At 31.6% G+C, this 17181-nt stretch overlaps 1 protein-coding gene across 1 annotated transcript in view; it reads left to right on the top strand.

Annotated features, from left to right (window-relative positions):
* Nucleotides 1-814: 814 nt before the first annotated feature.
* The window catches only part of LOC111714390 (GATOR complex protein WDR59), a 32617-nt gene continuing 16250 nt past the window's right edge, over nucleotides 815-17181 (top strand). The window contains exons 1-18 of the mRNA XM_023489487.1: nucleotides 815-1003; nucleotides 1366-1468; nucleotides 2767-2875; nucleotides 3004-3064; nucleotides 4020-4146; nucleotides 5693-5826; nucleotides 6206-6361; nucleotides 6542-6627; nucleotides 7300-7323; nucleotides 7915-7974; nucleotides 8777-8882; nucleotides 11500-11610; nucleotides 12384-12460; nucleotides 12606-12779; nucleotides 13713-13769; nucleotides 14239-14302; nucleotides 16117-16186; nucleotides 16576-16644. Of these exons, the coding sequence (XP_023345255.1) occupies nucleotides 954-1003; nucleotides 1366-1468; nucleotides 2767-2875; nucleotides 3004-3064; nucleotides 4020-4146; nucleotides 5693-5826; nucleotides 6206-6361; nucleotides 6542-6627; nucleotides 7300-7323; nucleotides 7915-7974; nucleotides 8777-8882; nucleotides 11500-11610; nucleotides 12384-12460; nucleotides 12606-12779; nucleotides 13713-13769; nucleotides 14239-14302; nucleotides 16117-16186; nucleotides 16576-16644 (1638 nt within the window). The 5' untranslated portion in view covers nucleotides 815-953. The remainder of the gene's footprint in view (nucleotides 1004-1365; nucleotides 1469-2766; nucleotides 2876-3003; nucleotides 3065-4019; nucleotides 4147-5692; nucleotides 5827-6205; nucleotides 6362-6541; nucleotides 6628-7299; nucleotides 7324-7914; nucleotides 7975-8776; nucleotides 8883-11499; nucleotides 11611-12383; nucleotides 12461-12605; nucleotides 12780-13712; nucleotides 13770-14238; nucleotides 14303-16116; nucleotides 16187-16575; nucleotides 16645-17181) is intronic.

Below are 17181 nucleotides of genomic sequence, written 5' to 3'. Positions count from 1 at the left end.
CCCCCTCCTCCGTAAGAAGTACTGTAAGGAGGGAGTAATATTGCTAAATATTTGGGATTTAAGTGAAAGCAAACATAAATTTTGGTGTTCTCCAGTTTCAATACAGGAAAATAAGATTTATAGGGTTTTTGGCTCCTCCACCCCCCTTGTAGAAGTTTTGGGTGCGACTTCCCCCTTTCTCCCTATGTTTGCCCTGTGAACAGAAAAAATGTATTCTTTAAAGCTGTCGTCTTATTGGTTATTTTATCCGATGTCGTCTTCTTGTAAACTTTCCTTAAATATCGTCTTCCAATAATCCCTCTGGGGAAAGTATTCTGCAAAAATCAGCTGGAATCCCCCCCCCCTCTCTCTTCAAGTTCAGTATTCAGTATTCAGTAAACACAAATATATCTAAAGAACTAGACATGTTTAAAGTGCACAGTATGTGAAGGAAATTGATCAAGATTCAAGAAATATTTTAAGTCATTGTTATTTTACTGTTTTTATTCAACGTGACTTTTAACAAAGTTAATTTGATTAGTTTTTATTTACAACATTTTGTTATTAATTATGAGTTCTATAAGTCTTAGCTAAAATCAACAAAATAATAATTGTTTCATTTTTATTTTATCGTTAATAATTACTTGTTCAAAAGATTGGAAAAGAATCCTAATCATTTATTGAGAAGTACATGTTTTTGATAAATGTGATTGTGACAGATATTCTTGAACGTATGATTAAAACTTCTTAATATACCACTTCGCAAAAGGCATTTAAAAGACACCTACAACATAATCTTATCTAATTATATATTTAATGGTAAATTAAGTTAAATCTCTGTTTTGTAGAAAAATGCACTATTATAAAATGTAGAAAGGCCAACTTTTATCATTAAAGCATGTTGCCCGCGTGAACTGATTGAAGATCTTCATGTTTTTAATCTTTAGTCAGTACATATACAATCACTGTTCAAAATGTCGACTGTTCGGGAATGGAGTACAGAAACATTGATTGCGGACCACAGGTACTGCACAATACAATACAGTACAGGAGCTGTAAAACACACTAGGTTCAGTACAAAACAGGTACAGTGCAATGAAGCACACGGCCCCTGGGTACAATAAAGTTAATGTAAAACATCCGTACGGTACAGTAAAGGACATTGACGGTACAATACAGGTACGGTTTAATGCAGAAAGGTACAATCCAGTTACTGTACAGTACAACCGGTACAGTAAAGCCACGGTGTAGTACAGCCGTGTTAGAGTACAACTAGTTGCAGAACGATAGTTCATGCAAAAATCAATGTTTAGTGATAATGATCAATGACCAGTAAACTTATCAATCATAAAATTTTCCTATTCTTGATCAGTTGATTTGTTCTAGAGAACTACAGTGTACATCTCTCTCTGTATCTCCTGGGGGGGATTTGGTTGCTCTCAGTGGAAGAAAACATCTAGCTCTCCTCAGTCTGACCGACCCTACCCAGGTAGTATCCAGGACAGTGTCTAGGGTATACTCGGATAACGACCCAACCAAGGGACTGTACACTGTTAAGACCGGTTCATTTCAAGAACTGGGCCGACATTTAACCAGCTAGAGAGCTGTACACATACAGATTATACCAGACAAAACGCAGTAGGTATAAAAAGCCTTTTTTTTCAAAAAAAGGTTAGGCCATATTTTTTCTTAAATGTTGCGAAAAAGCTTTGAAACTGAAAAGTGTTTTAAAATAGTTAAGCAAAAGAAATTGTTATTATTTAAATAAAAACTAAAATTATAATCTCAAGAAAGATTTGTAAATTCAAATTATCATCTACATTTTTCTGTGTAAAAATTAAAAACGGTAAGTAGTTTTATGAACACGACAAAACGTGACAATGTACACCAAATGAACCAATAGACGAAATTTCAAGTAGCCCTCCATTAATAGTGACGAGAAGGTCAATTTTTTTTAAAGTGCCTTTATTCTCAAACTAAATTTCGTCCTGTCTTTTCCTGTGCTTTGCTTAGGATTCCCTGTTTTTAAAACATATTTTATGTTTGACGTAACTTCAAAATTGGGTTATCATTTTAATTTTTCAATTTTAAATAACCCCAAAAAACAAGATTTTGAATTCGGAAGAAAACCAAAAGAACACCCTGTAATTTAGTTTTGAATCAATGAAATTGTCATTTTTTTACTAGAAAAAATTTAAAGACATGTTTGGAAACTTTTTTTAAAGATCTAAATAACTAAAACATGAAAAGTAAAGCTTTGAAGATAATAAAATAATTATGAATTACCAAAGTTTTTTAGATTTTCATGTTTTACACCCTGTGCAAAAAAAAATTTAATTGAATATCGTTTTTTCATGAGTACAATCAAGTTTTGTTATGACAAAATCCTTCTAAAACAACTTCACTATAATTTAATGGTCTCGTCACTAATGGGTTAAAGAACTGTCGTCGATCCGATAATGATTGAGTTATCCTTTTTTTCATCTATATCGGACAAGTAATGTTTTAATTTGAGATGAAAGTACAGGTCCCTTTAAACTGTACAATATCACATAAACTGTACATGTCCCGTTAAGCTGTACAATATCACATAAACTGTACAGGTCCCTTTAAACTGTACAATATCACATAAACTGTACATGTCCCTTTAAACTGTACAATATCACATAAACTGTACAGGTCCCTTTAAACTGTACAATATCACATAAACTGTACATGTCCCTTTAAGCTGTACAATATCACATAAACTGTACAGTGTTCACAATAAACTATTCTTTAACTGTACAGGTATTGAAACAGATGTGTAGGGGAACAAGATGGAATTGTACAAAACTAGCCTGGAATCCATCCCAGTATTTCAGTAATTATATTCTCCTTGCTACTAATGATAAAATAGGTCAGTCTCTTAACATAAAATAGTTTACAAAAATTTAAACATAAATTTCAGAACTGTTTTTAACTTAAAGAAAACCTTTGGTATTTCACGGACAGACTAAGTTGTTGAATCTATATTTTCTAATTTAGAAGTGTACACTATAAACCAAACTACAATAGAACCTCTAGATCCTATCCGAGGACATTGCAGGTATACATCATTAGACATCCTGGATCTTTTATTGGTCAAATTGGTTCCAGAAACTGAAAATCTCACTATAACTAGAAGCTGTCAGAGTTTAGTCCGAAAATCCTGCCTTCAAAACTGATTTTTAGAAACAATCTTCACCTATGAAATCTTTATATCCAGGGCTACAAAAACAATATGAGTTGGTTGGTCAAACAAGGTTCATAATTGTGTTCATCGCTGTAATTGCTTTGAAAAGACCTGCGTAGTGAGTCTTTCCCACAAACTCAAATTTGCTAATTCCAATATCTTTGCAACCTAATGATGCAATCCCTTAATATTTAAAATTTAGATTATTTAATCTTATAGAATTCATAGTTTGAAATATTCAAGGTCTCCGACATTGGGTTGCAAAGATGTTTGTATTAAAAAATCAGAGTTTGTGGCAAAAACTCAATTTCTTTGTTTTGACCATTTTTCGAGAGAAAAGTTTCACAAACAAATTAAACACATTCGAATTTTTTACTTATTAATTATATTTTAAAATGCTTCAACATATACAATATGTAAAGGTTTATTCTCGTAGTTAAGAGTTCTTGTAAAATCGGAATTTTATATTCATCCACCAAAGTGATAGCAAAATTGAATTCTTTCTTGAAGGGACTGTAGACATCATTTTTAGTGAGCCTCCATATTTAGTGACAGGATGATTTAAGGCGGTCCCTTAAAAACTATGTCTGATCAAGTATCCATGACATATCCATTATCCATTTGAAAAATTGTTGTTTCACTTAAAAATGAAGCAGTGGAGATAATTGCCAGAATTTGACAAAAATATTTTGGATTAAAAAAAGGTTTAAAACCAACCATGATGACTCGGGCATGGCGGTATAGTTCTCTATTTTGTTTAAAAGAATTTTAATTGAAATTACAAAGACCGCCCCTTCCCCGGCTTAAATCTAAAGTATGTATTTTTCAGGCAAATCTCTGATATATGTTTGAGTGTCCTCGATGGGAGGATGGTTGGATCAACGGATGGGAATGGATCAATCCATGTTTGGGATATCAGGGATTACAGGAGACCAAGCATATCCTTCCAAACAATGGTAAATATATGTCTTTTAAAGTTTAATTATCAAACGTTTTAATCAATCTATTCAACCATTTTCCAAATGTTTAAAAAAACACGAAATTAAAATTTCTAAAATTGAAAATTTAATAACTTTAAAATTTATTTTTTTGACCGGTTTCTTAATTTGTTTAAATGATTTTATAGCTACAACAACTAAGTACGTGGGATCGAGAGACACAGCTTGCTGGGATAAGCTTTAAATATAGAAAATAATATTCCAACCTTGGAACCATTTGAAATTTTGTCAAATAAAACTAGAGTTATTAAATGTTTGAACTGACAGATTAAACTTTTATTCACTGAATATAAAATATATACATCAAATATTTCATTTGGATTTTTAAAATCATGAATTTGGTTAATTTACAGCAAGAATGTAAGGCAAGGAAAGTCAATTGCGGTTGTGTATACTCTGTGTACATATTGAAACCAGTTCTCTTTGGGGGGAATTTGTAAACAATAATAGATGCATCAGTGTTTGTCAAGTATCCGAGGAGGTTAAAAGCATTAAATTTTGATAACTTTGATAATTCACATAATAGTTTCCTATGACCAGAATATTTCATTGATTTTTTATGTGAATGATGGATCCCATGTCAGGCTTCGACATCCGTCTTGTGTTTACATTAGCGCCCAGAGACAGTACACTGCAGTACTAAAGATGTGTACACTTCTGGAATGACTTTCCTTGCCTTACATCCTTGATTTACAGTATCGACATAAATAAAGTATTTGAGTGCCCTAGGTCGGTAAATCATATATATTCTTAGAAAAAAAACACAAATAATAGAAGTCGTCTTTTCAAAATTTAGGAAATTTCGTTGACAATAACCCTGAGACAGAAGCCCAAAGCAGTTAAGCGCAGGCAGCGTTTATTTACCAGGCAGAGAGAGAGCATCGCTGCCTGTGCGAAACTTCTTTGGACTTCCGCCTCTAGGTATTGTGAACGAAAAACCACTAAATCTTGAAAAAACGACATCATAGCATCTATCTGTATTGCTATCACTCTAAGCCAATCTCATTACGTAAAACGTGTACTGTGGTTTGTACACATAGTTTGTTTACATTTCTCTAGAAACGTACACTTTATATGTAAACAAAGATATACCTAGGGTAGATAGATCAGCTATTTTACTATTCGAAATATAACTTTTTTTAAATTCATTATTTTAATTTTGTTTCTTCGATCTCTAAATAGGTAGCTACAGATATGTATTCATTACTAATTTAACGGAAACAATATTTTGATACTGAACAAGCTGTGATTTCACAATTTGACCATTTAAATATACTTCTTTTCTCTTTTTCTCTTTTATTCTTTTTTTGTCAGCTAAAAGCATAACAAATTCTGTAAGTTTAGAACGTGTTAAATTATAGACATAACTGCGATAAAATTTGATTTGAAGAAACCTAACGTATCTATGACCATGGGGTCAGTCCATGGTCCAATATTTCTCTTATCTAACGTATCTATGACGATGGGGTCAGTCCAGGGTCCAATATTTCTCTTATCTATCTAGATTGGAGCAAACCAAATTCAATGGAGCAGAGCAAATGTCAATCTATTGGCGGGAGCTCATGAAGGAGATATTAAACTTTGGGATACACGACATCCTTCATCTTTTATAGTATCCAGTACACCACACACTTCCAGGTAGTGTATCCAGTACACGACATCCTTCATCTTTTATAGTATCCAGTACACCACACACTTCCAGGTAGTGTATCCAGTACACGACATCCTTAATCTTTTATAGTATCCAGTACACCACACACTTCCAGGTAATGAATCTAGTACACGACATCCTTCATCTTTTATAGTATCCAGTACACCACACACTTCCAGTTATTGTATCCAGTACACCACACACTTCCAGGTATAGTATCCAGTACACCACGCACTTCCAGGTATTGTTTGCAGTACACCACTCACTTCCAGGTATTGTATCCAATACAGCAACACACTTCCAATCATTGTATCCAGTACACCTCACACTTCCATGTATTGTATCCAGTACACCACACACTTCCAGGTATAGTATCCAATACACCAACACACTTCCAGGTATTGTTTACATTACACCACACACTTCCAGGTATTGTATCCAGTACACCACACACTTTCAGGTATTGTATCCAGTGCACTACACACTTCCAGTTATTGTATCCAGTACACCACACACTTCCAGGTATTGACTATGTCCAAGTTTCCGAAAATCTTAGATTTCCAAAGTGTTTTTTTTTTGTCCATTTTCTTCCAGGTTGAATCCTTAAATCAAAGCAGTATATACCCTCCTCACTTCAAAGTAGTTGTATCCAATATCCAGACAAACCTTGGGAATATATCCAGATATTAGTTGTTTATCTAGGATCCAAAGTGTAGACTGGATGAGCGGACAGAATAGCTTAATAACCTCGAGTTCGGATTGTACTGTCAAATTACACACACTCTCAGGGATCAAACATGTAGCAACCAGAACCATTGAATTTCAATTGGACGTTGAAATCCAATTAATTTCTAAATTCGGCAAAATTTTGTAGAACTCGTAAAATTCCTCAAATAGGAAATTTTCCTAAAATTCTTAGTTTAAATTGTCAAAATTTATATTCTGAGTTTAAGAAATTAGTTGTTTTTTAATTTATACCCTATGATATATTAATAAAAATGTTTTATAAAATTTTTAAATATATCACAATTCAAATACTCCAATTCATTTCCTTTGTAAAAGAATTTAAAATCCGAATTTTTAAAGATTTTTATTTTAAGTTTCAATCAGAATTTTTTTCTATATTGTGTATGTTAAAGATATATTAATTATAAATGGTTTTTCAAAAATTTTAAATGTATTAAAACCCAAATCCTCCAAGTTTATTCCTCTGTTAAAAGATCAAAAATTCTAATTCTTTAGATTTTTCTTCTTAGTTTGAATCAGATTTTGATTTATCAATAGTAAATATTTTTTTTATTTTCAAATATCAGCCAAATCTTTAAATTATTATTCTTTGTAAAAGGGTTTAAAATCTTGAGGTTTGTTAAAATCTGCGGAATTTAAACTCTAGTTTATTGATGGAATATCGGAAATCCCCGAAATTTGCTCTGGGTTTGACAAGTTTGACCTCGGTTTAGAAGAATCTGGTTTACAGACAGCAGGAACTCAACTTATTCACAGAAACTTTCAAACATCATTAATTTCCATCTCTATGTGGACATTTCAGAAAAACTGACATCTTACATTATATCCACTTCACATTACCCTGACAAGAGTTAGAATAAAGTTTTATTTTAATTTCCTTTTTTATTTGAAATATTCTTTTGAATTCTTTCTGGGAGGGTTACAATTTTAAAAGCTCTCCTGAAGTCAAATTTTACTAAGTTGTTTTATGAATATTAATAAAATCGTGTCAACTAACAACAATGTGAAAATAAGGTAATTCCTGAAACAAATTAATGGAATATTTCAAAATCAAATATTTTCATAAATATGAACTGGTCAAAATAGAAATTTGTTTTTGAAAATCTGAAAGACAACTAATTAGTTAATTTTGAATATTTAGCAGTTTTGAAACATAGTCCATATAACATAGTCCATATGGTTTTAAGCAAGAGAAACACCGCCATGGATGTCATTAACAAATGTAGTTTAAAATTTATCCTTTAAAAAAACCTAGTTTTTTTTATGCGCATCTTCCCAATTTTCTGAAATAAATAGATCTAAAATGTGAAACGTATTGAGTTAATCAGAAAACGGACTAAAGACATCAATTCCAGTTTGGAGAGCAAAATTTACTCCATTCGGAGAAGGTTAGGTTTTAATACAGATTTTTTCTTATAGACTTATTCTTATAATGTAGTCCTTATCCTTATCTTATCCATGGTTTTCATACTGGGCCTCGTTCTTATACTAGTTCGTGTACGTCCTAATTCTGGTCCTTTTTCTTATTCTAGTTCATGTCCTGATTCTTGTGCTTGTCCTTATTCTAATCCTTGTCTTTATATTTGGCATTGTCATCTTCCTAGTCTTAAACCAAGTACTTTTCTTTGTACTTTCATAATCCTATTCCTTGTCCTAATCCTAATCCTATTCCTTGTCCAAATCCTAATCCTAATCCTTATCCTTATCCTTATCCTAATTCTATTCCTTGTCCTAATCCTAATCCTCTTCCTTGTCCTAATCCTAGTCCACTTTGCTCTTTTAGATTTTGAAAGATTGTAAGATTGTAAGATTGTAAGATAGAAAGATTGTAAGATTGAAAGATTGTAAGATTGAAAGATTGTAAGATTGAGAGATTGAAAGATTGTAAGATTGAAAGATTGAAAGATTGTATAATTGAAAGATTGTAAGATTGAAAGATTGAAAGATTGTAAGATTGTAAGATTGTAAGATTGAAAGATTGTAAGATAGAAAGAGTGTATGTAGGATAGAAAGATTGTAAGATTGAACGATTTTAAGATTGTAAGATTGTAAGATTGAAAGATTGTAAGATTGAAAGATTGAAAGATTGAAAGATTGAAAGATTGAAAGATTGAAAGATTGTAAGATTGTAAGATTGTAAGATTGTAAGATTGTAAGATTGTAAGATTGTAAGATTGAAACATTATTTAGGGATGGTTACTGTTTTGGTACCCCAGCTAGGAACTCCTGAGCACTCTATATTTTTGTGGAATACTGGAAATCTTTCCAGTCCCGTACATACCTTCGTAGGGCACAGGTGATACTTATGTAAAGTGCTACATAGTGCGTACATACCTTCATAGGGCACAGGTGATACTTATTTACAGTGCTACATAGTACGTACATACATCATTCATACTTATTCATAAACTGTGAAAAGTTTCATGTTTTCTACTTCAACCTGTCGTTATCAAAAGGGATTGTAATCGTAATTTTAAGCGACTCTTTATGTAAAGATGGAAATACCCTATTTACAACGGTATCCTTTAAACCATTGCAAAAATTAGAAAACAATTGTTCTCAGACTTCCGGAAACTAATTTGTCTGAAACTAAGCTTGCAAAATAGTTATCAACAATTTCAAGTGTGTCTGCACTCTGCAGACTAATAGGGATAAGTCCGTCATCCTGACCAATCAAAGGTTTAAAGGGTAGTGCTGCTTATCGGGCATTTCACTCTTCGCAAGGAGGGTCACTTGAAATTCATTTATCTCTCTCTCATGACAGAATTCTTCCCGTTTTAAAATCTTAAAATCTAAATAAAGCTGCAAATATAACATACACAACTTTTAAACATTTATAACGTTTATTAAGATTAAGTACACACACATCTTTGTGTTTACTTCCAGATTGTTTGAAAGGTTAGTTTACATCGAACAAAAATTTCGATTAAAAAACTTTGGAAATCTGGAAAATTTTTAATACTCAAATAACCAAAGAGAATAGAATATATATTAGAGTGGAATTTAGACAATCCCTCGGTTAGTCCCTTTCAGCCTGAAAGGGATTTCAAACTGTACAAATCATGTAAATGTTCACAAATTATATGCAGTAGAGTACATTAATACAGCATGTTCCCTAGACTATCCATTTCAATTTCAATTTTTTTAAAGCTTTTAAATAAACTTGATAAAATGAAAATCATCGTTTGTAAAGTGAAAGGCATAGAGTCTATGTGAAATGATCATTGGTCAATTATGAAACCAGCCTATTACATAATTTGGTTTTATTTTAATATTAATTATAGATTTTCCAGGACCCAAAAGGTTATTTAGCATAAATATGTGAAGTACACCTGCAGTATGGAACAGTACAACAAAATGGCCGTTTTACACTTTTTTCTAATAAATTCCACTCTAATTTATATTCTATTCTCTATGCAGATTTAGTAAGATTTAGAAGTTAGAATTATTAAAAGAAAGAGGGAAAGGGGGGGGGGAGAATAACATTGTCTGTTGTTTATTTATTTTATGTCTTGGTTTCAATAAATCCTGGTATTTCCAATTTAGTAAAGTACCGATACAAGGCTCTCAAAGAGAATCTAATTCTTGAAAATGGATTTTGGCCTGCCCGAGAACTTTCCTGTGCTAAGAATTAAATTTTTATGATGATTAAACTTGGTTTAAAATAAAAGAAAATGGGCCCTGGATACTTTTATTTTCTAAACCTGGGAGATAATATTTGCATAATGATATGCAATGTAATTCAGTGTACACTGTACACTGTACAGTGCAAGCAACTCAGTGTTCACTGTACAGTGCAAAGAATTCAGTGTACACTGTACACTGTACAGTGCAAGCAACTCAGTGTTCACTGTACAGTGCAAAGAATTCAGTGTACACTGTACACTGTACAGTGCAAGCAACTCAGTGTTCACTGTACAGTGCAAAGAATTCAGNATTCTACATTCTACATTCTACATTCTACATTCTACATTCTACATTCTACATTCTACATTCTACATTCCACATTCCACATTCTACATGCTAAATTGTGCATAACAGTTATCAGGAAGTTCAGTTACAACAAGTACAACGCGCTTAACGGGATTTGAGTCCTCACAATTCTGCACATGCACAATTATACAAAATTCGAGCACAATTCCACACAAATCCGCACAATTTCCAGAAATTCGAGCTCGAGCACGCGCAAATCCGCGCAAAAGAATTCCGATTGGATAGCGATATGACATCATCACATGTGTACGATACAGGTTTATAAAAAAGATGGGTTTCTGGTCTTTCGGGAGCTTGAGATTTCATTATGCTTTTCAAACTAAAGAAATATGGTTCTTTTGATATTCTCTTGAAAATACGTTTTAATATTCCTTTAAGCTTTGTATTTATATTCTCTATTTAGAATGTGTTTTATATCCAACAATAGAACCTTTATTCTCAAAATCTACAAACTTGAGTGTCATTCGATTTCATTTTAAAACCTCCCTTTGCGTATGTTTTACAAACTTTACGTAATTTACCAGAAATTTATAAAACTGTAAACATTTTTACGCGGTAATTTTGGCTTAATTCCAAATCATTTTTGTTGCATCCCCCCTACTGAACTTCTGACCTACTAACTTTCCGACCTACTGCAATATCGGACCTACGCCAGCTGTTTATTTTAGTATTATTTGAGGTTTAGGTTAGGTTAAGACAATTTCTGGGCCGAGCGCTGCGGCTAGGACAGGCTAGGGGGCCGAGTGCCGCGGCTAGGACAGGCTAGGGGGCCGGGCGCTGCGGCCACAAGTCCATATAGCAGCTGTAATAACCACGTGCTAGTAGGTCGGATGTTTAGTATAGCGGATTTGGCGTAGGTCAGAAGTGGAGTATGGCGGATATGTGTAGGTCGAAATACACATCACCCTAATTTTGTTCAGGGATGACGTTCTGGATTTTGAATGGCGGATGGAAGACGACTGGCAGTTAGTCTCTTGGTCACGTGACCAAACAATTAGAGTTTGGAATTGTAGTAATCAGATTCAAGCCAGGTACACACCCAGACAAAAATATAAAGGTGCAATTAGTTTTGTGACAAACAAATGTATGAACGTTTTGAAATAAGACTTTTATACCGATCTAAAACTTTTTAAATTTGTCGATCTGATAGTGGAATTTATTGCCTTTGAATGATAACCACGGGTGTTTAAAGGCATTTGTGAAAAAGGGAGTTTAACTTTTTTCTTTCCGGGGGGTTGGGGTCGGGGGGGGGGGCTAAGCCACAATAGCCCCCTCCTGTGTACGGCTCTGGAATCGTGATTTATAAAATGCCATATTAATCAATGAAGCAATTACATGTTTGTTAATGTCTAGTGTACATGATGTACATGTAAAATAAATTTCGTAAATTCGGCTGGGATTTTTAACTTTTATGGGCAGATCTGTATCTTTTCAGTGTACCTTATCTACGCAGCAATAGATTCAGTGTCCCTTATCTACGCAGCAATAGATTCAGTGTACCTTATCTACACAGCAATAGATTCAGTGTACCTTATCTACACAGCAATAGATTCAGTGTACCTTATCTACACAGCAATAGATTCAGTGTACCTTATCTACGCAGAAATAGATTCAGTGTACCTTATCTACTCAGCAATAGATTTGCAGTGTACCTAACCTATGCAGCAATAGATTCAGTGTACCTAATCTACGCAGTGCAGCAATAGATTCAGTGTACCTTATCTACGCAGCAATAGATTTTGTAATTTGTGCTCAGACGTTCGAAGATTTAGATGGAAAGCTATCTAAAAGTTCGATTGTTTAGGTGTGGCTCAGTTGAAGAGGAATCTTCTGCTGACCAAGGGAGGGATGCTTTGAATGTCGTCTTCCAGCTATATCCCGGTGAGAAAAGATTTAAACAATAAAAAAAATTTCCATTGAGAGCCACCACTCGTTTTATATAATTATATAATAAGTTAACAATCTAAACACATTCTTTTGAACTTTAATCAATGAATATAAAGGTTATTGACAATAATTCTTTTAGCTGAGCCGGACTCCTTGGCTGATCTGAAAAAAATTAAAGATGACCCAACTTTACCCTCGGTATTATCAGCTACCTCTATCCAAACTGACCCAGCTATTAACCAGCATGCTGACCAGCCTCTACCAAAATTAAAAAGTCGCCAAGGCAGCGCAAGTTCTTTTGCTGATCTAACAGGTTATTTTTTCAAACTTATATTCAGTTTAGATGCAAATTACAATTTATTTTACATCTTTTTTAGAACAATTTTAAGGTGTTTTTTATAGATAATTGTGAAAAGGCAGTCAAATTCGCTTAACCATATTGGACTAATTTTTGAATGAACATGATCTTGTTGTTTGTCCGATATAGTCTACTCAGCAGGAAACCATCTTAATTAGTTAAACTGTTAGTTCAAAAAGTTAATGATTAACTAAAAAATTTTATAGAACACACTAATTTAACTATCCAATGTTCCAATTAGAGCTATCCCTTCGATCCTAATTTGACCAATTAAACATATACAGCTGTTGTCATGTCGTTATTCTCTTTCGTACTTTTTTGTTTGTAGATGGGTTTAAAATAAAGACAATTTCAAATTTAAAGATTATTGAAATAAAACTTCAAAAAAGTTCAAAACCAAACTGTGTTAAAAATTCGAAGATTTTGTTTAATTCATAAAAATTCCTGATAGACCCTTTTTTACAATTATCATCAGAAAGTAATACAGGGTTGCCCACAAAGGATGAGACTTTGGTGACGACCAAAAATCTTTGAAATTTAATATTTAGAGGGTTGAATTTAATATTTAGGAGGTTGAATTTGAATGGTTTTGTACCGAATGAGGTTGAATTTGAATGGTTTTGTTCCGAATGAGGTTGAATTTGAATGGTTTTGTACAGAATGAGGTTGAATTTGAATGGTTTTGTACCGAATGAGGTTGAATTTGAATGGTTTTGTACCGAATGAAACAATTTCAAACGCTGTGTAAAAAGTCTGCTTGAATTCTGTACTGTCGTCTCTGAAGTCTCATCCGTTGAGGTCAACCCTGTACATTTTTATTTTAATTTAATTATTTAGTTGTCCTGCATATTCTAATGATTTGAAAACAAATTTTATTTTATTTTGCAGAAAGATTTTGTAAAGAACAATCTCCACGTGGTGCTTTGTCACAGTCGGACAGCTCAGGTATTCTTTACTTTTAAACATTACTCTTTCTTTTCTAACAATAAAACCTAAACATGGTCGGACCCATTAAACACTCTGTTAGGAAAACTAAATTTAAATAATCTTATGTGTATTTGATTTTGCCTTTAAGAAAAAAGTTCACCATGAGCTTAAAAATCAACTTATTAAGTGAAATGTGTACGCTGGGGTGTTGGCATGTTTTCTGTTCGGTATAAACCAATTGAAAAATGTTCACAATTAAAATAGAAAATGGGCGCGAAGCGCCTAAAAGACTTATAGTTATATATATTATAGATTTTTAAAAAATCCTGATTTTAAAATAACTTTTTTTGTAAATTATTGAACAACACCAATTTCCACCAAATAAAAGAAAAATATAAATTTGTGTTTTAAGAAAAAAAGTCATTTTAGAAACTTTTTAGAATAGAAATCTTCGAAATATTAAAAAAATTTTAGATGTTCTTTTTAGGTGCTCTTGAAAATACTCTGCAGCAGGAGTTTGCTCTGTTAGATACAAACTTTAGTTTCATTAGGTTAGAATACTTTTTAATATAAAATATAATTTCCTCAACAGACTGAACTATGCAGAAAAGAGGGTCAATACAGCTCTTCAATAAAAGGAATTATGGAAAACAGATAAAATTTCAACCTGACGTACAATTTGTTTTAGATTGACATGTTACGTACTTTTCTTAGATTCAATCAAATGCAAAAAAAGTGTCATGGAAATAAAATTGTATATTTATTCTTTTTGGTACTTTTTGACTTTTCTCAGTATATTTATATTACTCCGAAAGATATCATGCCATTTTTCAAAGAAAGGATAATATCATTTTTGTTTTTATCATTTGTCCTTATTTCTGAATTTTTACAATTTTATATTTACAAAATCCCTCACCACCCTTTTACAATACAATCTACATTCTACAATCTACATAAAGTCTCCACCAACCCTTTTATACGTATATCAGGAAATCATCCTCCTACTCCCCCTCCTTTCTAACAACGCACTCCGCGCACTATAGGGAGTTTGAGTGGGAGGATTTCGAATTTTCTAAATAATAAAAAAGTTTTTGAATTTTTAATGTGTTTTGATTCTTCTCTAAGGTTTCTTAGATTTTAAAATTTTCAAAATAAACCCCGACCCACTTTATATAATTTACAATTACAGGAATATTTCAATACATTTTTTATTTTGTCTGAGTTTGGAACTCTCATATTGTGGATAACAAGCCAATATTTTGAGATTTACAGATAAATTTTATTTTTTTTATATAGGTCTAAAATTAAAAGTTTAGAGCATGTTCAGTAACACAAAATTAGACTTTTTTAGTACACAATCAATCGACCCACATTTTTAATATGGCCAATCCACCCCAAAAAATATTTCATATAAAAAAATTTGGTATCTGTTTCTCACCAAAATAACTAAAATTTTAAATTTGAGAAGAATCAATTTTTTTGGTCAAAATTCAAATGGTGTATTCATGCTCTATTGACACGTGATCCTCTCTTTTTGCTATGTTGCTATGTTGCTATGCTATCTGTTAAGATTAATACTATCTGTTCAGATTAATATTATTTGCTTAGATTAATATTATCTGTTTAGATTAATATTATCTGTTTAGATTAATATTATCTGTTTAGATTTATATCATCTGTTTAGATTAACACTATCTGTTTAGATTAATATTATTTGTTTAGATTAATATTCTCTGTTTAGATTAATATTATCTGTTTAGATTAATATTATCTGTTTAGATTAATACTTTCTGTTTAGATTAATTTTATCTGCTTATCTGTTTAGATTAATATTATCTGTTTAGATTGATATTATCTGTTTGGAATAATATTATCTGTTTGGAATAATATTATCTGTTTAATTAGATTAATATTATCTGTTCAGATTAATATTATATGTTTAGATTAATATTATCTGTTTAGATTAATTTTATCTGTTTAGATTAATATTATCTATTTAGATTAATATTATCTATTTAGATTAATATTATCTGTTTAGATTGATATTATCTGTTTATATTAATATTATCTGTTTAATTAGATTAATATTATCTGTTTAGATTTATATCATCTGTTTAGATTAACACTATCTGTTTAGATTAATATTATCTGTTTAGATTAATATTATCTGTTTAGATTAATATTTTGTGTTTAGATTTAAATTATCTGTTTAGATTAATATTATTTGTTTAGATTAATATTATCTGTTTAGATTAATATTATCTGTTTAGATTGATATTATCTGTTTAGATTAATATTATCTGTTTAGATTAGTACTTTCTGTTTAGATTAATATTATCTGTTTAGATTAATTTTATCTGTTTAGATTAATTATACAGATCTGGTTTCCCTCGACCTACCCTGTCAATACACCACCAGTATTCAGTTTTCTTCAGGAATATTATTACAACAATATCTTGGAAATCCAGCTTTGCGTATGAAGTCATTGAACAAACTAGCTTAAAACAAACAATCGATTAATCAGAGCTAACTACGTTGAAAAAATAACGTTTTAAAATTGATGAAATTTTAAAATATTAACAATTTAATGGGATTTTTTTCTTTAAAACTGCAACTAAAAATATCCATTTTTGAAGAAAAAAACATGATGTTTACATCAATTTTGATCGTTAAATGCAATAACTAATGATATGTTATATAAATAATACAATAGATATCTGAAACTAAATTACGCAAAAACTAATAAAAAACATAAAATAACATCTAATAAATTTTTAAATTAGATTTTTTTGGATATTCAACTTGTGATTATATCAACTCCTAGGGTTCAACAATAAAATCAGAATTAAAAATCCGACTGCTCAACCTACTAAAAGAAACTGCACAGCACTTGGTATTCTTTATAAAAAATCCTCAAACTTTACGACACTTTCCACATTTTTTTGTTACAACCATTTTCTTTTTAAGTAACGCAAAGTTTCCCGAATTCTGGATGCGAATGTACACAAAGTGTAAAGAGATGATTTTTTAATCATTCTCTATTGTTACAAAAATGGAATTGTTTGCTTTAAAAACTGTATATATTAATGTTTGCAAAGATTTCTTTAGTTTTCTAAAGGTAGAAATAAACTGAAAAAAGTTGAAGTTTCCTTTTCTTCTTATCTTTTAAATGGAAAGATTAATAATGGATAGATCCTTAAATAAACATTGAGTTGAAGGGAGTGTTCGCAAAAAATGAAAGGGGGTATAGGCTTACGGCGAAAAATTAGCACTTTTGATCGCGACTAATCTTACTTCTATCTATTGCGTCTATAAAAAGATAATTGTTACACGCGACTCATGCTGAAGACAGAAGAACGTAGCGTCCATACAAATTCAGGAAGTTGCAACATTCAATTCTAATCGTAAAATAATCAATTTAATTCCAAAC

This window comes from Eurytemora carolleeae, unplaced genomic scaffold (assembly GCF_000591075.1).
Source record: "Eurytemora carolleeae unplaced genomic scaffold, Eaff_2.0 scaffold1547, whole genome shotgun sequence".
Classification (NCBI taxonomy): Eukaryota; Metazoa; Arthropoda; class Copepoda; order Calanoida; family Temoridae; genus Eurytemora; species Eurytemora carolleeae.
This window is presented reverse-complemented; position numbering and strand designations above follow the sequence as displayed.